Source organism: Pan troglodytes, chromosome 12 (genome assembly GCF_028858775.2).
Source record: "Pan troglodytes isolate AG18354 chromosome 12, NHGRI_mPanTro3-v2.0_pri, whole genome shotgun sequence".
Taxonomy (NCBI): Eukaryota; Metazoa; Chordata; class Mammalia; order Primates; family Hominidae; genus Pan; species Pan troglodytes.
Window position 1 is genome coordinate 16,488,126 of NC_072410.2, and position 26,518 is coordinate 16,514,643.

Consider the following 26,518-nt stretch of genomic DNA (forward strand, 5'->3'; position numbering starts at 1 on the left):
CAGGTCTTGGATGACAAACTTAAGTTAGGTGTAAATGTTAATATCTCCACATCCTACATCAAATGACATAGAAATTATGACATAAGTGAAAGTATCTTATTATCTTCAAAATTTCTTTATTCCCAGTGAACTCACGTTTTCTATAATTATAAATTATGTTATAAGACATCAATCTTTCCCCCAAATGAACGTATGGCATATTATTATATTCTCATTCTCATGAAATAAAGCAAGACTGGTAGCACTAAGTGGAAAGCGTCTATCTCAATTTTAAATGTTGAATCTGTACTTTTCCCTGGCTTAAGTCTAGAGCAACCAGGTAGTATATATGCTGTAAAACTTCTATTTTAATGTTCAAAGATATTTAGGAATAAATCAATTGACCTCTCTATTTTAGATGTGAAATAAGGACCAGAAAGCATTGTTCCTCTTTCCAGGCAGTGAAATTCCTGCCTATTCATTAACTGGCAAAAGAGTAGAGGTGGGAGCCCAGTGGTCTTGGATGGAACGTCCTGCGGAATTCCCTGGGATTGAGGAACCATGCAGAACCCTCAAGAAGAAGCCACACTGGGCAACAAGAGGGTGGCCCCATGTGAGGGACAGGGGGACCGAATCGCATTTCCTGATTTCCTATTTTAGCCTCACTCTCTTCTCTCCTCAAATTCTTACCACTCCCTTTATCCTCTCTGACTCACCTCATGGCCCAGTTCATTAAAGGGGACAGAAGGTGGAGGCAAATTGAGAAACCAGCAGTGGGCAGACGTTTTATTTTTAATGTGAAATGTCTCCTAGGGGGCTTATGTTGATGTGCTTGAGAAAGTACTTTGGGAAAAAAAAAACAAACTCTACTAATATATAATGCTTCCAGCATGTATTTATTTCCACTTAAAATATTATTGTAGCAGTTCCTCTTGGATAAGGCACCTTGGGAATGATGTTTTCAGAAATTCTACATCCACATAATTTTCTTTTCCTGTTGTTTTGGTTTTGAGTTGGGTGGTGTTGGTATAGCTTTTGCCCACCTTTCGCCTGGTAGTTGTTGGATGCATTAAATTCTACAAATGTGATTTTATAAATTAGTTGCCCTCCTAATGGCCTCCTGGCTGTACATTCTTCCCTACCTTCATAATCCATCAGCATCGTGAAAGCACAGAGGGACATTGAGCAGAGTTCTGTGCTGGCGCCACCGCACTCTGTAGCCTGTAAGAGAGCAGCAAAGAGGAATGAGTTGCTCAGGTATAGACGGGGGTGGATGCATAGAGACTTCCGCTGTGGCACGGCCCTTCATGTCCAGGGTAGGCATGAAGCAATGGACTATTCCAGATTGTGCATAGGAAACCACACTGCACTCTTAGATGGATTTTTGCTCTAAAGACAACTAATTCAAAATAAGGTGTTTTCTACCCGAAAGAATGGCATGAACTGAGAAAAGAGATATATAGAGAGATCTCTGTGTACTGCGATCAGGTTGCACATATTCTGAGATTTATGTATTCTTATTTAGTTCAATTCCTTATTTATTGACTACTTACTGTGTACAATATTGTTTTAGATTCTTTTAGGATTACAGTTGACCCTTGAACAACGTGGGGGCTTGGCACACTGACCGTACACAGTAGAAAATCCAGTTATAACTCTGATTCCCCCAAACTTAACTACTGATAGCCTGCTGTTGACCAGCAACAGTTAATAACATGTATTTTGTATGTTATATGTATTATATACTGTATTCTTACAATAAAGTAAGCTAGAGAAAAGGAAACGTTTCTAAAGAGAAAATACATCTATGGTACTGTTATGTATTTATCCATACAGTAAGTTTACACCGCCTGTTTGCAAGATGAATCATCTGTCTGAAATGGAAGCAACCCCAGCTACAGACCTCAGTCTCTGTTACATATCAAGCAAATCAAGTTTTTCTTGTAATGTCAAATGTCATGACTTTTCTCTGCTTCTTGGGAGCACTTCCAGCATCACTAGTGCCACTTCATGTGGATCCCATGGTGTTATTCAAGGTTTACAGTACAGCACGAAACAGGACGAAAAATCCATGTGAACAGGGAGAGGGCACTTTTTACTGTGATGCGCAATTCACTGGGGATGAACTGCTCATGATGGAATGTTGAGTATCACAGAACGTTTTAAGTGGATACTTGCAACACCTGAGCTCACTGCAACAGCAACAGGAGGAGGCTATGAAATTATTACCGTACTGTGGTATGCACTACGGTTAAATTTATGCAGTTACAATTTAATACTGTATCTTGATGTTTGTATACACTTCTCTCAACTGAGAATAGCACCATATACGATCTGTGAGTGTGTACATAAGCTTTACTAAATTTTAACTTTTGCAATAGTTTTGTTATATTTTATGGCAGTAAATAATAAAATAGACTAGGTATCTACATACATTTTATGCATTCATGACATACTTAACTTTTTTTTATTTTTGTTGATATTTCTAGCTGCATGGTTTGTCTTTGAGTTTTTTCAAATTGTTGCAAAACTCCAAAACATTTTCTAACACATTTATTGAAAAAAAATCTGTGTGTAACAGTTCAGACGTGTGTTGTTCAATGATCAACTATATCTCTAAAGAGTACAAATCAGTCTGTAACCTTCCCCAGCCTCTCCATGCTAAAGGAACTACAGGAAACTTTCGCACGCAAGATGTGTGGAGATTCCGCTGCTGCACTTGTAGCAGGCATAAGAACGTTCAAATAGGCCGGGTGCGGTGGTTAATGCCCGTAATCCCAGCATTTTGGGAGGCCAAGGCGGGTGGATCACGAGGTCAGGAGATCAAGACCACCCTGGCCAGCATGGTGAAACCCCATCTCTACTAAAAATACAAAAAATTAGCCAGGCTTGGTGGCGGGCGCCTGTAGTCCCAGCTACCCGGGAGGCTGAGGCAGGAAAATAGTGTGAACCCGGGAGGCGGAGCTTGCAGTGAGCCGAGATCACCCTGGGCAACAGAGCGAGACTCCATCAAAAAAAAAAAAAAATACAGCTAACATATACCACATTTAATATAGTGAAACTTTACCAAAGCTTTAGTACTTACCAAAGGTACCCATGCTTCAATGTCAAAACTACTTTAACTTTAAAAAAAAAAAAAAATCTACCTATACTCATTGAAGGTTTCCCATCTGTGACAGGTTTAGAGTACAAATGCATTTAATAGCAGTGAGCCATAGCCCTCCAAATTAGGACCCACCTAAATGGGAAGCTTCACTGAGAATTATTAACAAAATTCTTCTGCCAAATTGTGCAGACAGGAACATAACAAATTTAAAATATCAATCTAAAGTAACATTACAAATATTCATGCAGGCAGCCTGAAGTCCTACTAAAGGCATGAAGTGCTACTTATTGCTTACCCGAACCACTCCTGTGTATAGCACCAGGTTTCCACTGCCTTCCAAGACCAGCATGGTGTCTATTTTCTTAAAAAAAAAAAAAAAGACAAAAAATGTATTTCTCAATCTGAGCAAATTAACAGATTTTTTGACTGAAAAATCTGATGAAGCGTAATTGTCAACTTCTCGAATGTGCCTACATTACCTCCACTGGTGCTGCTCCTTTGCTGGTATGTTGGTCACTGAACCAAAGATGAGCTGGGTTTTATCATTACTCTCTTGAAACTTTACACAGCTAAATAATAAAATAAAAAAGAAACTTGATACATGCAACAACCTGTATGGGTATTAAAAGTATTATGCTGAACAGAAAAAGACAATCTCAAAAGTTTACATACCGTATGAGCCCATTTATAAAACATTCACAAATGCCAAATTATCAAGATGGAGAATTAGTGGTTACCAGGATCAGTGGGTAATGGTGTATGTGACTATAAGGAGTTAACGTAAGACAGATAAAGATGTTTTGTATCTTGATTGTGGTGGTATTTACACACATCTACATATGTCAAAAAACTGCATAGAACCATACATAGACATAAATGAGTACATGTCAAATTGATGAAATTTGAAATAACGTGTATAGATCATCTATTTCCTGGTTATGATAATGTATTATAGTTATATAAGAGGTTACCTGTGAGGGAAAAAGAATGCAAGGTACACAGGACTTGTTTACTATTTTGTAACTTCCTGTGATCTATCGTATTTCAAAATATGAAGGTAAATAAATGGGCAAAAGATCTGAATAGATATTTTACCTAAGAAGATAAATGAATGGCTAATAACTTCATGAGATGATCAACTTCAGAATGCATTAGAGAAAAGCAAATTAAAGCCACTTCACAACCACTGGAAAATAGCTACAATCAAAGAGTGTGATGATATCCAATCCTGTCAAGGATAAAGAGACATTAACCTTCATATTTTGCTGGTGGGAATATAAAATGATACAGGCTATTTGGAAAACAGTTTGGTGATTTCTTAAAAAGTTAAACATGAATTTACCATTCAACCCAATGACCCAATCCTAGGCATTTACTCAAGAAAAATAAAATCACATATGTCCACATTTTTGCTCAAGACCTTTGTTCAAATGTTCATATTGTCCTAATTCTCAGCAGTCAAGAGGTGGAAATAAACCAAAAGTCCGTCAGCTGATGAACAGATAAGCAAAACATGGTGGTAGATCTATACAATGGACTATTACATAGCAGTAGGTATGAAATAATGATACATGTTACAAAATGGTGGATCCTAAAAACATCACGCTAAGTGAAAGCTAAACACAAAAAGCTACACTGTGTGTACATACATTATATATATATAAATGTCCAGAAAAACTAATCTATAAAGGCAGAAGCCTAGCATGGTTGCCTGAGGCTGGAAATGGGAACAAGACTGACTACCAACAAGCACAAGGAAATCTTTTTATGGTGATATAAATCTTGTAAAATTGGGTCATGGTGATGGTTGTAGAACACTGTAATTTACTAAAAATCATTTAATTGTACAGTTAAAACATGTTAATTTTATGACATGTAAATTATTTCTAAATAAAACTACTTAAGCCAAAAAAAGGAAAGAAAAGAAAAAGAAAAAGCAGTGCTGAGTTATTTATACAGAAACAATGGGAAAGACATCCACCTACCGTAAGTGGAGCTGGGACTCTACTAAAAAGCACAGGAACTTTTGCCCACATAGGTCAGATGTAATAAACACTTTTGAGGCTTGTGAATTTTTCTCTCTATAATAGATACATTAATAAAGTAACTGTCAGCACTGGTCCAAGAATCTACCACAGTAACTATTAAAAGTCTTTGAGGCCGGGCGCGGTGGCTCACACCTGTACTCCCAACACTTTGGGAGGCCGAGGCGGGCAGATCACGAGGTCAGGAGATCCAGACTATCCTGGCTAACACGGTGAAATCCCGTCTCTACTAAAAATACAAAATAAATTAGCCAGGCATGATGGTGGGCACCTGTGGTCACAGCTACTCTGGAGGCTGAGGCGGGAGAATGGCATGAACCCAGGAGGAGGGGCTTGCAGTAAGCCAAGATCGCGCCAGTGCACTCCAGCCTGGGCGACAGAGCCAGACTCCGTCTCAAAAACAGAGAGAGAAAAAAAAAAAGTCTTTGAAAATATTCTGCAAGAAATCTAAAAGCTACTTAGGTCAAACAATAATCTCAAAGACACAAACATTTCTAAGAATTAAACTTCATGATCTCTAAGATCCTTTCAGTTCTTTGATTATGAGCTCATTACACAGCTTTGTTGGGGAAAGCTACAATAAATTTAACAATTACTGATGAACTTTTAAATTACATACTATGTAAGCTCCCTACTTGTAATGCAAACTAAGCCACCTACTTGTAAAGTAATGCATGCAAACTTGAATTCCTATCCCGCAAAGGGCCAGATCTTTCATAATGCTATTTCTCCTATCTACCCCCTCTCCTTCTCAGATTAGGCCTCATTCACATCTCTTTTTGAAATCGTATCTCTAATTCCCAAACCCTTCCTTCTAAAGTGCTACAGAAGGCCAGGTGTGGTGGCTCATGCCTGTAATCCCAGCACTTTGGGAGGCCGAGGCGGGCAGATCACCTGAGGTCAGGAGTTCAAGACCAGCCTGACCAACATGGAGAAACCCCGTCTCTACCAAAAATACAAAATTAGCCAGTAATCCTGTAATCCCAGCTACTCAGGAGGCTGAGGCAGAAGAATCAATTGAACCTGGGAGGCAGAGGTTGCGGTGAGCCGAGATCGGGCCATTGCACTCCAGCCCAGGCAACAAGAGCGAAACTCTATCTCAAAAAATAAATAAATAAATAAATAAATAAATAAATAAATAAAGTGCTACAGAAGACCCATAAATCTAAAAAATAAGAATCTATAATATATTCAACTTACAAATAAGTTATTTAAAGAAAAATGATCTATAATTGTAGGATACTTTTATTTGATATATGAGAAACAAGCCAGAGAGACTACTTCAACATTGTATCCACATCTTTACTTTCTTCAGACTACCTATCCCCCATTTCATTCTCTCTAAGATTACGCATTTGCCTTCCATTTCAGATAAAACGAGGCTCTAAGGCTTGAGCTCAACCTCCTGCCTTACGTATCTGATCAACCTTCACTTCTTTATCCCAAGGCTAATCTCACCACTTGTGCACCTTTCTGGTTACTTGTTCCATCAATCGTTTCCTCTCTTCTGTATTTTCAATACTTTCCCTTGAGTATAGTCCGTATAACCTACTATTTCACATTAAAAGTCTTAAAATATAAAATGGACTCAACATTAGAGTATATAAAAGACCTTCTCAATTCGACTGGATATAAAACTTGTATTGTGGTTAGGTAAGAAAATATTGGGGGCCAGGCACAGTGGCTCACACCTGTAATCCCATTACTTTGGGAGGCAGAGTCAAGCAGGTTGCTTGAGCCCAGGAGTTTGAGACCAGCCTGGGCATCACGGCAAAATCCTTTCTCTGCAAAAATTAGTCAGGCGTGGTGGTGTGTGCCTATAGTCCCAGCTACCTGGGAGGCTGAGGTTGGGGAATCACCAGAGCCCAGCAGGCCAAGGCTGCAGTGAGCTGTGACTGAGTCACTCACTGTACTCCAACCTGGGTGACAGAGTGAGACCCTGTCTCAAAAAAAAAGAAAAAGAAAATACTGGGGCAAGATGTCATGAAAACTAATTTTATTATAGTTCAGCAAAAACAAAACTCTCCTTGACCAAGACTCCCTCTAATTTTGTATCTTCATTCCTATTCAAAGGCAAACTCCTTAAAGAGCCTGTATGCCTATGTTCATTTCCTCAGTCCCCATGTACTTTTTCTACCCCACTTTCCCCTACCACCCTCCCAGCTTAAAATGCTCTGGCCAAGGTCACCAAGGAACCCACTGCCACCCAGGTACCTCCTCTCTGGGTTCAACTCTCAGGGCCACACTTCACCAGTACCGGGCAATACTGGCATCTCTGTATTCTTGAAATGTTCTTTTTTGTATTCTGTATTTCCTGCTGCTTCTCCCATCTGACCTCTTTTGCTTTGTCTCTCTGCGCCAGCTTTGTCTCTTTCCATTCCCCAAATCTTAAGTTTCCAGGACTTCAGTTCCTAGCCCTCTTCTCATTCTACACCACTGGATTTTAACTATTTGGAGGCCACAAATCCCTTTGAGAATCTAAGGAATGTTAAAACCCTCTCCTTGGGAAAAGGCCTATATACTACATGTACACACAATTATTGAATACAATAATTCTTCAATTCTAATCTAATTCTCTTACCTCAATCACCACTTATAAGCTGACAATTCCACATTTATTGTTCTGCTCTTTCCCAAACTTCCGACACACTTATAAAGTGCCTTCTTACCGCTGTCATCAAACAGACCAGAGGCCTAAAGGGCAATCAGTAATCTCTCAAGCCTCCTTTTTTTTTTTTTCAGACAGTCTCACTCTGTCGCCCCAGCTGGAATGCAGCGGTGTGCTCTTGGCTCACTGCAACCTCCAACTCCCAGGTTCAAATGACTCTCTCACCTCAGCCTCCAGAGTAGCTGGGACTACAGATGCACGCCATCATGCCTGGCTGATTTTTGTATTTGTAGTAGACATGGGGTTTCACCATGTTGGGCAGGTTGGTCTTGAACTCCTGAGCTCAAGTGATCCATCTGCCTCAGCCTCCCAAAGTGAGTGATTACAGGTGTGAGCCACTGCGCCTAGGAAGCCTCCTCTTCATTAGCCTTTTCCCTCCCCTCTGCAAAAACCAGAGTGGGAGTACTTGTAATTCCCTAAATACACCACGCACTCACCAGAACTTTTGTTCTGATCCCAGCTGCCGTCTGTGGTCTTTCTCAACTTACCTGCCTAGCAAATACCTATTCATCTTTCAAAGCCCTACCAGCAAAAGTAGTCCCTCCTGTGTCACCATCCTTCAGCTATCTGCCTCTTTTGAGGACAGGGACAGTGACTTATTAGACTGTTAACTAGCACACACATTGGCATATAAATTAACACGTGAATTATTAAAGAGAATATGAAAGAAGAAAGGTCACCCAGAACAGAGATCTAAGCTATGTTTCCCAAAAAGTAAAGCTGGCACTCAACTAACATGAACCTAAAACTTAGGAAACATGCTAAAAAACCCACATTTCCTCACTGATAGAAATTAACTGTTTCTCCCCAGAACAAAAAACACCTGAAAAATGAGAGATTATTACTATAAAGGAAGAAATATCAGATGACAAAATAACATTTTTATGATGACTTTTTTTTTTTGAGATAGTCTCACTCTGTCACCCAGGCTGGAGTGCAGTGGCACGATCTCAGCTCACTGCAAGCTCAGCCTCCTGGGTTCAAGCAATTCTGCCTCAACCACCTGAGTAGCTGGGATTACAAGTATGCACCACCACACCCAGTTAATTTTTGTATTTTTAGTAGAGACGGGGTTTCACAATGTTGGCCAGGCTGGTCTCGAACTCCTAGGCTCAAGTGATCTACCAGCTTCAGCCTCCCAAAGTGCTGGGATTACAGGCATGAACCACCGTGTCCAGCCTATGATCACTTTAATATCATTAATATCCTCTACTGAAACTGAGGTGGCCTTAATACATATCTCTATATATTTTTACATATATTAATAACTGATCACATTAAAAGGAAACTTTAAACAAAATGCCATATATTTCCCAAGACTTTCAGCAACATTTTTCTTTGAATATAATAATATATATAACAAACCTTATATTAGTAATCGTTTCTGTCCACAAATGGTCAATACACAGTTCAGGAACAATTGGCTCCATTTCTGGTGCAAGAAAGGAGCCATTAGAATTACTATTTGGAGAATGAGAAATACTATGTCTCTTTGGAGACTGATTATGGCTTGAAATGTTGAACCTTTGCACCCCTGAAAAAGAGTGCACTCCTAAGGCAGGAGAATGAGCACGACTGCAAAAGAAACAGAGGAGAGAGTACGTCGCAGTTAGCAGGGCAGGCTTATATGACACCCACTCCAATGACACTTCCCAAAATTCCACAGACAGAAGAGCATTCATGGCATAATCCAGGTCAGAAATTAAAATTTTTCAAAAAGGAGTAGCTATTTAAATGGTTCATGTCAATGTGCTTTACTATATTCTAAAGATTTAGAATTATTGTTAGAAGAACTCATCTTTTACAACTAAAACTTAGATCATCTTCTTTTTTGGAAAATGAACTGACTATTCAAAAAGCTCTAAACTATGTCCCTGTATAGTCAGACATATATATATCAACAAAACAATGTCCCTGTAGCACCAGATATACATATCTGGTGATTTAAATATATATCTATATAGAGAAATAGATACATTTAGATATCAAATAACAAGAAAAAAAAAAGAAAAACTAACATAAATTAAGGCAAAAATAAAATAGTGCCACAATATTTTGGGAATTAATATTCATCAAACTGTTGCCCACATAGTGGTAGAAATGAGGCAACTAATCTTAGGACAAGCATAGGCAGCTTCAAAATATGACTCAGGAAAGAATGTGACATGGTAAACTTAGAAATCTTAGTAAAAGTGGCTCAGGGCTGAGCACGGTGGCTCACGCCTGTAATCCCCACACTTTGGGAGGCCGAGGTGGGCGGATCACAAGGTCAGGAGATCGAGACCATCCTGGCTAACACGGTGAAACCCCATCTCTACTAAAAATACAAAAAAAAAAAAAATTAGCCAGGCGTGGTGGCGGGCGCCTGTAGTCCCAGCTGGAGGCTGAGGCAGGAGAATGGCGTGAACCCGAGAGGCGGAGTTTGCAGTGAGCCAAGATTGTGCCACTGCACTCCAGCCTGGGTGACGCAGCAAGACTCCGTCTCAAAAAAAAAAAAAAAAAAAAAAAAAAGTCTCAATTGGGATAATGGCTATTTCCCCTAAAAAATATCTCCCCTAAATATATTTCCCCTAAAAACAGCTGTCAACAGAAATTCTAAATCCTTCAAAACAAAACAGAAAGCTTAGAAAGAAAAACCAGGAAACCCTTCTACCTTAGAGCTGCCATGTTGGAAATAGAAGGTGAGCGAGAATGTAGACTGGGTGATGAGGTTGAGCGACTCTGGCTGTGAATGGAGGAGTAATTCTGGAAAGGTGAAATCACAGGGGAATCTCCTTTGGAGAGGCTTCTGAGATGTGCTGTGAGGGAGCTGCTAGTGGCCACATTCTGTGGGGTTCCCCCCTGTTCAGAGAACTTTAAAACAACATTCTCTTCCTTAAGTCAAAATAAAGAGAAAGAGGAAAAAAAAACAATAATTAGAATAAAATAGCAATTTCCTTGTAAGAATGCAAGTTGAAGTCAGTTACTAAAGACACAGTATTTCTTCTTTCCTAAGAAGCTCAATCTATTTCTCAAATGAGGCCAGGTGCCGTGGCTTACATCTATAATCCCAGCACTTTGGGAGGGTGAGGCGAGAGGATAGCTTGAGCCAAGGAATTCAAGACCAACCTGGACAACATAGCAAGATCCCATCTCTACAAAAAATTAAAAATTAGCTGGGAGTGGTGGTACACACTTGTAGTCCTAGCTACTCGGAAGGCTGAGGCAGGAGGATCACTTGAGCCCAGGAGTTCAAGGCTGCAGTGAACTGTAATTGTGCCATTATACTTCAGCCTGGGTGACAGAGTGAGGCCCTGTCTCTAGAGATGATGATGATGGTGGTGATGATAATAATAATAATAAAACTATTCACAAGTGATTTTTCAAAAAAAAAAAGTGAGGGTATGAAGTATTAACTACTCTTTCATATATGTATATATACTTTTTTTTTTTTTTGAGATGGAGTCTCATTCTGTCACCCAGGCTGGAGTGCAGTGGCATGATCTTGGCTCACGGCAACCTACACCTCCCAGGTTCAAGTGATTCTCCTGCCTCAGCCTCCCGAGTAGATAGGATTACAGAAGCCACCACACCTGGCTAATTTTTAATATTTTTGGTATAGATGGGGTTTCACCACGTTGGCCAGGCTGGTCTTGAACGTCCTGACCTCAAGTGATCCGCCTGCCTTGGCCTCTCAAAATGCTAGGATTACAGGTGTGAGCCAGTGCACCCAGCCTACCCTTTCCTATTAAGGAGAAGTGACTTGCCTTTCTCCTTACCTCTGATTTGACTCTCCGGAGAGTCCACACAGAATGCACATTTTGAACAGCATCATAAGTCATTACAATAGAGGGGTCAGTATTGAGGAAAACAATTTTCATTGCATGATCTACAACATATTGTACCCGTGATGAACCAAAAAGACCTTAAAAATAAAATAGAAAAATCAGGTATAGAACAATGGGCTTTACAAGACTGATATTTATGAACGGAGCTCTTAAAATTGTTAAAGAACCACCAAGCCAAAGAGAGCACAAAATCTATTACTATCTTAAATAATTCTGAATTTTTAATAAATTTACTTTAGGCATCAACTTCCTTAAAATACATTAAAGATGAGAGCATTACAAGTTTTAGCTTCACATACATGCTGTTGCTAAATGTTAACATGTGTGCTGACTCTCACCATTACACGAATCAGCCGCAGGTAAAAGGTCGATTTCTTCAACTGACTTATTTATAAATTGCACTCAACTATTCTGCCAAGTTTGACTTCCTATTGGTTCTGTTCTTCTGTATGAAAGCTGTACTCTATAATTACTATTCAGACAGTGCCGAACAGTACACTGTTGTTTCTGCTTTACTAGTTACACATGCAAAATAAGGTTTTTCCCAGTGAGTTCAGCTTTTAATCTAAAGTACCATGGACTGGTCTCCATATCCTTATTTGACAGGAAATGTTTCCCACTCAGCTAAAATATTGAAAAATTTTAAAATGATTTTATAATCATAAGAAATACTTTATAAATAAAAATCATGCCACCATCTCAAAATATCTACTATTAATACATTAGAGAATTTTTGTTTTTTTCATACATATATACACACTTTATACATTTTTACAAAATTATAATCATACTGTGTTAAAGTTTTCTATCCTACTTGACATTACAAATAAGCAACTTCTAGTTCACTAAATATTATTCAAAAATATGATCAATAATGGCTGCACTCCTCCCTCCAGTCCGTGCCTCCAAGATGACAAAGAAAAGAAGGAACAACAATCGTGCCAAAAAGGGGCGCAGCCACATGCAGCCTATTTGTTGCACAAACTGTGCCCGACGTGTGCCCAAGGACAAGGCCATTAAGAAATTCATCATTCGAGGCTGGGCACGGTGGCTAAGGCCTGTAATCCCAGCACTTTGGGAGGCTGAGGCAGGCGGCTCACGAGGTCAGGAGATCGAGACTATCCTGACTAACACAGTGAAAACCCGTCTCTACTAAAATAAAAAACATTAGCGGGTCGTGGTGGCGGGCCCCTGTAGTCCCAGCTACTCGGGAGGCTGAGGGAGGAGAATGGTGTGAACCTGGGAGGTGGAGCTTGCAGTGAGTCCAGATCCCGCCACTGCACTCCAGCCTGGGCAACAGAGTGAGACTCTGTCTCAAAAAAAAAAAAAAAAAAAGAAATTAATTCATCATTCGAAATGTGGTGGAGGCTGCAGCAGTCAGGGACATTTCTGAAGCGAGTGTCTTCAATGCCTATGTGCTTCCCAAGCTGTATGGGAAGCTAAATTACTGTGTGAGATGTGCAATTCACAGAAAAGTCGTCAGGAATCCACCTTGTAAAGCCCACAAGGACCAAACACACCCACCCTGATTTAGACCTTCGAGGAGTGCTGCCCCACAACCCCCACCAAAGCCCATGTAAGGAGCTGAGTCCTTAAACACTGAAGACAAGGCCAGGCGCCGTGGCTCATGTCTGTAATCCTAGCACTTTGGGAGGCCGAGGTGGGTGGATTGCCTGAGCTCAGGAGTTCGAGATCAGCCTGGGCAACAGGGTGAAACCCCATCTCTCCTAAAATACAAAAAATTAGCTGGGCATGATGGCACACCCCTAATCCCAGCTACTAGGGAGGCTGAGACAGGAGAATCGCTTGAACCTGGGAGGCAGAGGCTGCAGTGAGCTGAGATCGTGCCATTGCACTGCAGCCTGGGTAACAAAGTGAGACTCCGTCTCAAAAAAAACAAAATGAAAATAAAAAGATTGAAGACAGACTATTCTCCAGAGAAAAAATAAAATGGAAATTGTACTTAAAAAAAAAAAAAAAAAAAAGGCTACATGCCATTTAATCCCAGGCCCTAGTATGTTTATTCGGGTTGTCTGCAATTAGTAACAACATAAAATTTGAACTTTTTCTGTAAAAGATCAAAGACTAAATAGTGCAGTTTGCTGTCCACATACTGACTCTATCACATAATCTTTGTTATTTCCTACAACCCTTTAAAAGGTAAAAACCATTCTTATGTTGGGTGCGGTGGCTCATGATGTAATCCCAGCACTTTGGGAGGCCGAGGTGGGTGGATCACCTCAGGTCAGGAGTTCAAGACCAGCCTGGCCAACACGGTGAAACCCCATCTCTACAAAAAATACAAATATTAGCCGGGCGTGGTGGCACACACCTGTAATCCCAGCTACTCAGGAGGCTGAGGCTGGAGAATCATTTGAACCAAGGAGGTGAAGGTTGCAGGGGGCCGAGATCCTGCCACTGCACCCCACCCTGGGCGACAGAGCGAGACTCTGTCTCCAAAAAATAGAATAAAAGACACTTTTATTTTGACAAAGTCAAGGCTGACACTTTAGTGATCCTTGCCACATGGTGTTTGTATTTGAGAGAAGCGGTCGGTTCACCCCCGGGGCAGAGGTGAGTAGGAAGCCTCCTGTACACATCATGTACCTGGCAGGGCCATCTGTTGGCTGTGCGTGTCCCAGGGGCCGGAAATAGAAACGCCATCCTTAGAGAGAAGTAAAATTCCTATTTTTGGGGTGGAAATGAGGACAGTGGGTGAGCTAACTGCCTCTTGGGGATTACTGAGGGATTGAGGGGGAAGCTCTGCAAGAGTAGCGAGGGAACGACGCCTCCTAGAAACAAAGGATTATTTTTGTGACCCCAAAAGGTTACACTAAAGAATAAACATATGGCCCATGTTAGATAATCCCATCCACCCTCGGGTCAACCCAAATCAGCATGCCGAAAGGGACTGGGTCCAGAAATCAATGCGTTTCTTCAGCCAAAATATCTGAGGTGAAGACTTCCCAAAAAGTATTTGCAATTTGGGTGGCAGCCACTCACACCTATTAGAGCTTAGCTCTGGGAAAACATCATAAGGGGACCTCGTGTCAGGCCATTTGCACTCTTGGTTTTATTGCTGCACTGAGAGAGAAAGTGGGAGTCCTGGGGGCTCACTGAACGCTGAACCAGAGAGCAGAACAGCTGGACACAGCTGGACACAGCTGGACACAGCTGAACATGGGGCGCAGGCCTGGAGAACATGGGTGAGAGACCCTTGCTTTTCTCAGCCCTGTTCTCCAAATTTTGAGCTTTGGCTTTTCACTCACCTTTTGTTTTTCTCACTAATTCCCACACACTACCTAGTGTGTGTCCAGGTGTGGGTTGGACGAAATGTGATGAAATGTTAACTGCACGCTGAGCTTATCATGTTGTCGTCAGCAAGTCCCTAAGACTTAGGACGCAGGACAGATAAGCTTCTTGAAAGAAGAAGGATGGGGAATGTGGTCAGGAGGGGCCAGGCCTTCCCCAGCAACCTGAGCTCTGCACAGCGTCTTGGCCATGCTCTGCTGCAGCCTCAGGGTGTCGAGGACTGAAAGTCCCAAGAACTTAAAATTCCAAATGTGCTCTAGGGAAAGTTGGCTTTTCCTACATCATTTCTCCCTGTAGAAATTTAATTTAGTTTAATTTCTTACATTGTGTTAATGTGTTAACATTTCCAATTTACAATTTCCATTGTAAAAATGTAAAGCTCAAATCCTAAATTTTTGCCTTTAAAATTTATTTAATCAACTGCTATCAAAATTCACTTTCTTTTCTTTTCCAAGCAGTGAAAAGAGAAAGTGAATTTGATGTGTGTATCCACACACATATAAAATATATATACCAGAAAATACATATATCAGAAATATATATGTATCAGAAAAAAATATATATCTGTTACATATATCAAAAAATATAGATAGCCCTCCCTCACTATTCGTGGGGGATTGGTTCCAGGAACCCCCATGGGTAACAAAATCTACAGATGTTCAAGTCCCTGTTGTAAAATGACATAGTATTTGCATATAATCTATGCATATCCTTTGATACTTTGCACATCCTCTGATACTTTAAGCATCTCTAGATTACTTATGATATCTAATAATATAATGTAAATGCTATGTAAACAGTTGTTACACTGTATTGGTTTTTAAATATGTATTATTTTTTATTGTTTTTTAAAAATATTTTTGATTTGCAGTTGGCTAAATCTATGGATGTGGAATCTGCAGATACAAAGGGTCAACCCTGTGTACGTGTGTTTGTGTGTGTGAATGATACACACATATATATATATGAAAATACCGAAACTGGCCCAATTGTCCCATAGAACTAATGTCAACTGATATTTATGGGTTTTTTTGAATAAACATAGAAACTGACCTTCCCAGTCTTAAAACTTGAGAAAGTTACATTTGTCTTATTTGAGCTTTCCTCTCTCAGGAAACCAACCATCAGCCTTCCCAAATACTATCAAGAAACTGAAACTTACCAATCACTGCATCTGGACAATGGGATGTCAGACCCCTCACCCTTCATGATTGCCTATAAGACCACCTCCTTCCTGTTGACCAGCTCCTCTTTCTTGCCCCTCCCTAATTCCTATTTTTCCACACATGGTTACATTTCTTACTCATTATATAGATCCCTAATTTTAGTGGGTTGAGGAGATGGATTGCAGAATGATCTCCCATCTCCTCAGCTGCAGCACCCAATTAAAGCCTTCTTCCCTGGCAAAACATGTCTTAGTTCTTGGCTTTCTGTGCAGTGAGCAGCAGGACCTACACAGAACCCCTGGTATTTCAGTAACAATACTCTGAAAAGAAGAGAAAGTGAATTTGATGTTTATATGTGTATATATATACATACACACCCATATAAGTGAATTCACTTATGTTTATGTTTTGATTATTTTGCTTTAATTCTGGAAGCACATCCTGTATTTTGTCTTGTCTTCCTTAATTTTTTGAAATGATTTTTAGTCTTTGCTTATCTACTTATATTTCAAAAGTCTGGATATTTATTTTATATTTATGAGGTAATATTTTGAAAGGACAGATGAACCTGAATCAATTGTCCTCAAACAGATAGTCTATAACATTTCCATTAAACCACCTGCTTCCTACATTTTTTAAAGACAAGGATTAAATGACATTTGAGTACGCACAGACTTGATACAGTAAATAATACTATGAACTTTAAAATCTCTTTTGTACTCTTTTAAAACAATTTCTTATTGTCACATTATCATTTAATCACCCTATAAAAGGCAGTGGAGGGCTGGCATATCATTGCTTTGTATATAAGACAATTGAAGTCCATAAGGGAAGGAAATTACCCAACCCCAAACCATACAGTATATAATGGCAGAGTTCTATTTCTAAAACCCTCTAACTTGTGTCTCCCAAGGTGAAGCTTATTTTACCTGACCACTGGGAAACCAAGAAATCATTGCAAAGAGCTCCCAAGTCTATATGTCCACCAAGAATTGTGTATCACTGATGTCTACCACTCATGGATTTTCAAACATATGTAAAGATTATGTATGGTTAGCAAAATAAAAATGTATTTTAAAATGTTATTGCATTCAGAGTAGCTTTCACACAACACATGATTTCTTAGTCAATGGATATTGAAATAAAAAGAGGTCCTCATTGTGGAAAGGTTATGAACCATTGCCATTAATTACTGAATCATTCAGGATGTGCTAGGTCAAGTGCAGTAGAAAACAACCCCCAAATCTGTGATGTAAAACAGTGTGGCCCATTTCTCACTCATTGTGGGTTGGCTGGGACCTCTACTCCACAGCTTCCTTCTGCACCAGGGCTGACTAATAGATCAGCTACTACCATCTGGACCATTTCCATTTACCATGGCAGAGGAAGTGAGCATGATAAATTATGCACTGATTCTTAAAGGTCTGCCTGGAATTGGCACCTGTCAATTCAACTCATACTTTAGCATTTGCCAAAGCGAGTCACGTGGCCACCACTAACACCAAGAGGACAGGAAAGTACAATCCTACCATGTGCCAGAAAGGCAGGGACATTCTGGTGAGCACATTAGTGGCTCACCACAACCATATTAACCCTTGCACTGTGGTTGTAGGACAGGGGACACCAGGACTTTCCAAAGGTAGATTGCAGGATGCTGGAGGAAGAATTTTATAATTAATACTCCTATGTAATCTAGTAGTTCTTAAACATTTCAATTTTAATGACTCACTTTCCTCCACTATGTTTTATACCACATATTATTTTTCCACCAAAAAAAAAAAAAAACCCAAATCCTCAGAATCCTCTCCAATGTGCACTTCATCTCAGATCTCAGACAGAGACCAGTAGTTGAAAACTGAAGCAAGCAACACAGTGAGAAGAGCTTACCTTTTTCAGTTTGCTGAACAGAGTTCTGGAGTTGTCTTCTCTTCATCTCCTTTTGATATTTACCAAACTTTTCGTTTGAGAACATTGATGTCACTACAGTTCATTCTGCATTCTGATATCAGTGTCATTGTGATAAATGTTTTCACTCTATTCTCAAACCACACAGTTTCACACCCTTTTAAAATCAAGTTGTAGAAAATCTCTAGCTTTTTTCATGTGAAAAGTCCTTTTCTCTTTAGACTATTCAGATGTGGCTGCAGAAGCAGATAAAATGAGCTAATTCCAAGTAGCCACATGCAGACTTTCTACCTGCAAATTACTATTTCATGTCTTCCATGGCTAAAGGTCCTCCATCATTCATAGCAAGCTAACTGACACTAGGATAGTCATTCTCCCCAAGTGACTCCAGATGGAGTCTGTTAAAATGCAGATCCCTAGGCCCCACCCCAGCTTTGCATGTTTATGAAGGGGAGCCAGGAATCTGTAGTTTTCATTGGCACTCCAAGTGACTCCTATGAACACTTAAATTGATGAGGCACTGCTATGGTGTAATCTGAACAACAGAACTCCATCTTCTATTGAGGGATACATGGGAGAGAGCTTGCAAAGAACAAGAGGTAGAAATCTAAACAAAAGACTTTTGAGCTTCCATCTCAATTTAAGGGGGAGTCATGCTGCCTTGGAGTGAGACAGTCCACGGGAGACAGTCCATCAGTTCCTTTCAGTGATGCTGGTAAATAATTTAGTCAGACAACTAAGTGCCCATTCCATTTCAGAAAATGAAGCAGGAATTCAAAGGCTTTGAAGGTCACTCTGGATTATTTATATTGTAAATGATATTAAGCCTATATCCAGAGTTTTAAAAAAGGTTTACATTTTATATAGTATCAATTAACAAATAATCTTAATCTGAAGGGGTTTTTTTAGCTTATTTTTTAACTCAGCTCAAATTGTTTTGTTTAGTTGTGAAGTGGAATCTCTTGCTTAACTTTAAAATAATATTAGTTCAAAAACATTAGATGCACCATCCATTATTGTAGAAGTGGTGGTTAAAATTTGGTCTTTCACCAAGATTCCTTGGAGAAATGGCCAAATGCAGGGATGGAGCACAGAAAGCACAGATGATCCTGGAATATCTCCTTGTGCCAGAAAGTATGAGTGTTCAAGGGATGATGGGGGCATGGCATGAGACACAGGAGAATCCCACTGGCCAGATCAGGGCAGATGAGTGGTAAGCACAGTGGGTGATAATCCACCGAACAAAATACGAATGGAAAGGTGCACATAGACAGAAAGAGACAATGGAGAAGGGTAAGTTTGCCTTTACAACAGAAAGCCAACTAATAAATCTTGAAGGCATAATGTGGTTAGAAAATCATCTGTGCATGCTACAACTAGTAGATGAAAGTTTAATGAGGAAACAGATATTGGCACTGTCTCATAGTATTACCCCAGAAATTACTTATGAATTCTAAAGTGAAAAATAAAAACTTTGAGCTGGAAAACACTGGCAGATGCCATGTTCACCAAGCAATCAGATCTCGCATCACCGATACTAGGACACACTAGCATCAAGTGCCTTCTGATAAGATACTTTGAGAGGATCACATATCGCTTCTGAAGTGTTCTTGCCAAAAACATATAACCTGAATCTAATTATTCAAATATATCCTAAAAACCCAAATTGCAGGATATTCTACCATGTAACTGGCCTGTACTTGAAAACAATGTCAAGGTCAAAAAGCATGAAGACTATTCCAGATCCAAGAAGATTAAAGAGAAAGGACAGCAAATGCAATGCATAATTCTGGATTGGATCTTGGATTAGGAAACACAATCACTATAAAGGACATTATTGGGACATTTTACCGAATTTGAATATGAGCTGTGGATTAAATTATGTCATTGTATGATGGTAAAATGTAGGATTATATCTATTCTGTAGTTAGTTATTCTTTGGAAATATACAAAAGTATTTAGACATTAAAGGACAACTTATCTCAGAAGATTCAGAAAAATAGGACAAACACAGAGAATGGTAAAGCAAATGTAGCAAAATGTTTAATAATTCATGAATCTAGGTGAAAGGGATCCAAGTATTCTTTGTGCCATCCTTGCAACTTTTCTGTAAGTCTGAAATTATTTTAAAATGAATATTTTTAAAAATACTTTTAGAGAAAAATCAACCAAATGCAATGTGTAGACTTATTTTTATCCCAAATGAAACAAACCAACTCTTAGCAGATATATTGGACACAATCAGGAGAGGTTGAACATGGACCATACGTATGGACAGTACTATATGACACCAAGGAATTATTGTTGATTTGGGAGCAGCGATAAAGGTAATTATGTTAAGAAAAAGGTCCATATTTAATAATAGTATATCCTGAAATAGTGACAGGTGAAATGATATACTGTCTAGGATTTGCTTGTCTTTAGATTTTTAAAAAACACTCCAGGAAAGAAAACGTGTGAAGATAAATGCATTAAAATCAGCAAGCTGGCCGGGCGTGGTGGCTCACGCCTGTAATCCCAGCACTTTGGGAGGCTGAGGCAGGCTGATCACGAGGTCAGGAGATCAAGACCATCCTGGCTAACACAGTGAAACCGTGTCTCTACTAAAAACACAATAAATTAGCCGGGCATGGTGGCAGGCACCTGTAGTCCCAGCTACTTGGGAGGCTGAGGCAGGAAAATGGCGTGAACCTAGGCAGTGGAGCTTGCAATGAGCCGAGATCACGCCACTGCACTCCAGCCTGGGTGACACAGTGAGACTCCATCTCAAAAAATAAAATAAAATAAAATAAAATAAAAATAAACTAAAATCAGCAAGCTGTTGGCAATTGTTGCAACAAGGTGGTGGTTACATAGGGCTTCATTACACTCTATTCTCTCTTCTTTTGTGTATCTTTGCACTTTTCCATAATAAGCTTTTTAGAAGTTAAAAAGAAAAAGAAAAATACCTTCCTGAAATATTTCCCTGCTGGATGACTTTATGTAAAATGATTAGCAATCCAGTTTTTGTCATTTTTCTCTTCAACTCTGTTTTGCCATTTTATTTTATCTTATTGTATGTATTTATTATTGTTACTATTTGAGATCAAGTCTCATTTTATTGCCTAGGCTGGAGTGCAGTGGCATGATCTCAGCTCACTGCAGCCTCTGCCTCCTGGGTTCAAGCGATTCTCATGCTTTAGCCTCCCGAATAGCTGGAACTACAGACGTGAGCCACCACACACAGCTAATTTTTTTATTTTTAGTATAGATGGGGTTTCACAATGTTGGCCAGGCTGGTCTTGAACTCCTGGCCTCAGGTGATCCGCCCGCCTCAGCCTCCCAAAGTCCTGGAATTAAAGGAGTGAGCCACCACGCCCAGCCTGTTTTGCCATTTTAAAGAAAGCAATAGTTCTCTGTAAAACAAAAAAAGTATGCTATTCACGTGCTCCTGTATTTCTAGAGAAATGTAATGATGAGATAAATATTCCAAACATTCATGCCTACATGATCTGTTCTTTTAGTGGCGAATCTCTTGACATGTGACTGGGATGATTTTGCTCGTCTTCCACTGAGCAGCTCCCACCTAACAGGTGCGTCAGTCCCCAGAGGCATGAGGCTGAGACGCGATCCGGCTATAAGGAGACACATGTTCTAGCCATGAAGTGTAGCAGAGACTCTGTGCAGAGACGAGCACTCAGGAGAGTGGAGGCAGTGTGGCCAGCATCGGCCCAGGCCACAGGCATCAGTAGGTGTCTGCAGAGGCAGTGCCAACACCCAGTGGCAGGGGCCTCAGTTCCCTCAGTGGGAGGGCTATAGGTCAGGGCCAGCTTTCTAGGAAACATAAAGCTTGCAATGAGTCTTAAAGATCAGTGGGAAGTTCCTTGCCAGGTCCTATACTTGAAGGAAAGTCATTCTTAGTAAAAGGTACAGGCATGAGCAAGGGCCCTGAAGCAAGAATAAATCTTCCAAGCAGGAAAGCAGGACGACAGAGGCAGGGCAGGAGGTGGGCATGGACCAAAAAGAGAGTGTCACATTGCAGGGCTGGACAGGCACGCCGAGCCGAGGGTCCCTCAAGGATCCCTGGGGAAGGGCCTGGAAGGGACAAGGCCAGTGGCTAGGTGACAGGGCAGAGGCGAGGGCCCCGTGTCTGACCTGAGCGACTGATCACCTGGGAAGCGTTACTGAGCTGACGAATGTGACAGAAGAGAAGGTGGGTGGAGACTAGGACCTGTAGAGTCCTGGGTAAGTTGACCCTGTCACAAAGGCCACCAGGAACTTCCAGCGATATCAGGAGAAAACTGGCCAGGGGAACAGATGGGATGGCCTAACAGATGGGATGCAGGAGAGAAGGGCCAGAGGCAGGAGGGAAGAACAGAAGAACAGAAGGACCCGCAAGGACAGGAAAAGGAGAGAGCTGGGAAGAAGAAAAGCTGCCCTCAACCTGGCTTTTGACCACCAGCTGGCCATGGTCAAGTAGGTTCCCAGAATGTGGGAGTGAGTCTGTGACCTAGAACCACAGAGTACTCTGCGATTCCTCCACAGTGGCCCCATTCCTGCAACACTGTAACTGACTGAGCCATAAACCCTGTGAGTGCTGAGAATCAGGCATTTTTCTCCGCTTCATGAAGAGTTAAAAGAATGTGGCACGAATTCCGCATAATGATGTCCGCGATGGTTTCCAGCAATCTTTGCGCCAATTCTTCAAGGATATTTCCCCAAATAACCTTCATTTCTGAGCTCATAGTCATGAGTGCATAAATGATTAATATTAAAATTCATCTCTTTTACAGTCTGTTTCAAACTTCTCTCATCCCACCCACTGACTAAAGGAAAGACACGTTTCCTAAGTGTCTTATTACAAGAATACTTTTAAAGGAGACCATAACATCTTAAATTTCAAAAGCAATTTACTGATCTAATATTTGATTGCTTTTTCTCTAAGGAGGCTTTCTTCAGTGCATTGAGAAGAGGGGACAGCTGTGACCTCAGTTTACAGCGGTCTCTCGGTTTATTACTTTCACTGCATCAGTGGTGTGAGATCAATATCACTACACTGGGAATTAGAAGCCCTAGGTCTGACCACAGACGTTCCTCAAACACCTGTGATTGGGTTAAGTTTCTTAATTATTAGAGTCTCAGTTTCATCCTCTGTGTTTGTATGAGTTTCCTCTAGCTGTTGTCACAAATTTTTGCAAGCTCGGTAGCTTAAAATAACCCAGATTCATTATCCGACAGTTCTGAAGGTGAGGAGCCGCAGTAGGTCTCTGTGGGCTGGAGTTAGGGTGTCTGCAGCCCCTCTGCAGGAAGGGAGCATCTGTGTTTAGAAATATTCCACTTTTCATAATAATACTGGATATGGAGAGATTTACTCTTACATTCCTAAATGCTGTCCAACATTTTTGAGCTTCTCAAGCAGTTCTGACCAATAGAAATATAATGTAAACCACATATGGAACTAAAAATTGTCTAGTCACCACATTAAAAAGTAAAAAGAAATACAGGTAGAATTAAATTTAACAATATTTTGCATTTAATTTAATGTACAAGCAACATCACCTCAACATATGAATATTTAAAGTAGTTAATGAGATATTTTATATTCCTGTTTTTGTTATTCACTCAGGTGAATAACAATCAGGTATGAGGTTTACACCTAGAGCCCACCTCAATGCACATTCTCTGCATTGTAAGTGCTCAAAGTCACTCAGATGACAATTGGCCACTGTATCGGACTGCACAGTTTTAAAGGGTACTTCACTTTTATTAAACAAACACTTTACATAATTCAGAAGGGCTCAAAATTTAAACAGCATTATATTTAATGTACAATTGCTTTTTTTTTTTTCTTTTTTTTTTTAGATGGAGTCTTGCTCTGTCACCCAGGCTGCAGTGCAGTGGCACGATCTCAGCTCACTGCAACCTCCGCCTCCTGGGTTCAAGCAATTTTCATGCCTCAGCCTTCTGAGTAGTAGCTGGGACTACAGAAGCCTGCCACCATGCCTGGCTGATTTTTTTTATTTTTAGTAGAGACGGGGTTTTGCCACGTTGGCCAGGCTGGTCTGGAGCTCGTTACCTCGGGTGATCCACCTGCCTCGGCTTCCCCAAGTGCTGGGATTACAGAGGTGAGCCACCGTGCCTGGTTCACATTTACTTTTGGAATCACCACTGATCATTAGTTTGTTTATGACAGTTGAATAAGAGCTACATGCAGCATGATTTTTTCTCCCTTTAAACAATTGTTGGGCTTATACTAGTTAAAGATCAATGTGTTTAATTCCCCAGAATATAAATTAAGTTTATTTTCCCCCCTTTCACTGAAGTTCATTCTGTTAAGGAAATTATAAGTGCACAAAAAGTAACTCAGGCTCCTGTATGTTGATAGTTTATACCACTTTGAATTGAATCTTTGCATCATCCATCATAAATAATTTATCTTAATAAGATTTCAGTCTTTACTAATGACATTAAGCACCTGGTTTTACACGAGCTGGGCCTATTAGCTCAGTAGAGAAAACGCTATGTTTAGGAGTCTAAGATTTCTAGTTAAGGGAGTGGAGACTCGATATATAACCTGAGGACTCATCCCATAAATGCAAGATATGGGCAGGACTCTATCAGATGGGAAAGGTGAGGGCAAGTGGGTAAAGGTAAACCTATCAGTACTGCTAAAAACAGCCTAAAGTCCATGCTTTAAAGTTGCTGTCTGGTGGCGTTATTTTTATATTGAAAAAAAGAGCACATCATTATTTAGAAAATAAAGCCACAATACATGTCCTCAGGTTCCTGTCAACAAAAACATAGCAACCAGCTGGTGTATGATTCATTTTTCACAAGAATATTTTTAGATTTGTTTCGACTTGTGCTCCAACTGTTCCACGGTACAATTTGAGAAATGAAAGTGCACAAGAGTAAAGAGTAAATAATAAGTACAGTACTTAGTATCAACTTGTTATTACCCAGTTCAAAGTTCAGCAATCACTACTTATCCTGCTAGAAAGAACGAGGAGTCTCTATTCTTGGATAAACACATTCTACTAATGGATATTACTTTTCTCAGTTTAGAATATGCATTACCCAAAGTGCAAATTAAAATTTCAATACTCAAAGTTTATTTAATTGTCTTTCCCTAAGACTGTTGGACTTGCGCTGATAAGTATTAATAACAGGAGTACTTACTTTTTAAAAGCCACCTTTCCTTTATGCTTTCATTCAAGGATAATGTGTAATGTTTACTTCTGACTTTGGTGGAATTAACTTGTTTCAGGCCAACCTCCTCATTGTTAATAACTAGAAAAGCTAGAGATAATAAAATAAATATCTCTGTGAAGATCCCAGAGAGATGGGAAACCCAGGGAAGTCAGCCCAACATGTGATCTGACTTTTTCTCCTGGAGACATTTGCCACTCAGACAACATAGACTGAGAAGCACACAGTCAGGACAGAGAGCAGCCGCTGAGAAACTAAGTGTAACTTGAAACAATTCCAAGGAACTGGCGGGAAAAGCAAAGAAGGCTATTTTCTTTCAGCAAAAACAAGGGACCCTAATAGATACCCAAGCTTCCAGTTTGGACCTTGGAAGGGGTAAACCCTAGAGACAGGGGTGCCAGAAATAGAGTATCCTCCCAAAGAATGAGGCCCAGGTTCAAGTCATCTCACTCTCTGATTAGATTAAAGGACCCACCCTTCTGTGAGAAACAATAGTAAATCCTCTCTTGAGGAAGATAACATCACACAGAGATTCAAATTAACTACAATTATTGTGGAGACAATAGTGACTCCATCTTGGATGCTAATCTGCCATGTTGACTTCTGATTAGTTCCAGTCCCGTGAATGCCTCCTGGTTCCTACTTTATTTGCTGTTCTTAGTGTGAGAACATGTACTCAACATAAATCCTGCCTTTAGATCCAAGCACCCTTGATGTGGTCACCAAGATTATAGGCCACGACGCACACAGCATCCTTGCCTGTTCTAGAGGGTTGCCTTCAATTGTCTCTGTAGAGCACATACCCCTTTCCCTATGGTATGTAAGCCCTGAGTCTAGGAAGTAATAGTGTGGAAATCTACCTGTCTTGCAGCTGCTTGAGACCATGCTTCCATCCATAAGTTCCCTAATAAATTGCCCTCCATCGACAAACTAGATTTGTCTGCTTAGTTCTTTGGTTTCTTGGATCTTTCCACATTTGAGAGTCACTTTGTATATGTAACTCCTTCACACAACAGTTATATATAGCATACATACTCATCTGGCATTTATATAAAATAATCAGGGACACAAAAAGATAGATAATCAAATATGGAATTTAAATCCTACTAACAAAGGAATCCTAGGCCTAGATGGCTCTACCTGTGAATTCCTACAAATGTTTATGAAAGAAATAACAAAAATATTACACAAATTTCCCAGAAAATATAAAAAGAAAGACTGCATTCCACTCATTAAATGAGGAGAAAACTTGAATATCAAAATCTGTGGGCATCAAATGAAATGAAAATTACCAACCAAGCTTTTTCATGAACATTGATGCA

The 26,518-nt window shown here is 40.1% G+C and overlaps 1 protein-coding gene across 1 annotated transcript; it reads right to left on the reverse strand.

Moving 5' to 3' along the window:
• Positions 1 to 3,128: 3,128 nt before the first annotated feature.
• LOC100612480 (anaphase-promoting complex subunit 1) lies at positions 3,129 to 11,696 on the reverse strand. Its single transcript, XM_024354613.3, has 6 exons — positions 11,557 to 11,696; positions 10,452 to 10,672; positions 9,164 to 9,373; positions 5,071 to 5,166; positions 3,565 to 3,654; positions 3,129 to 3,446 (listed from the first exon to the last, which is right to left on the reverse strand). The coding sequence occupies exons 1-6, from the start codon at positions 11,656 to 11,658 to the stop codon at positions 3,440 to 3,442; spliced, it is 726 nt and encodes a 241-aa protein (XP_024210381.2). The 5' UTR covers positions 11,659 to 11,696; the 3' UTR covers positions 3,129 to 3,439.
• Positions 11,697 to 26,518: the final 14,822 nt, after the last annotated feature.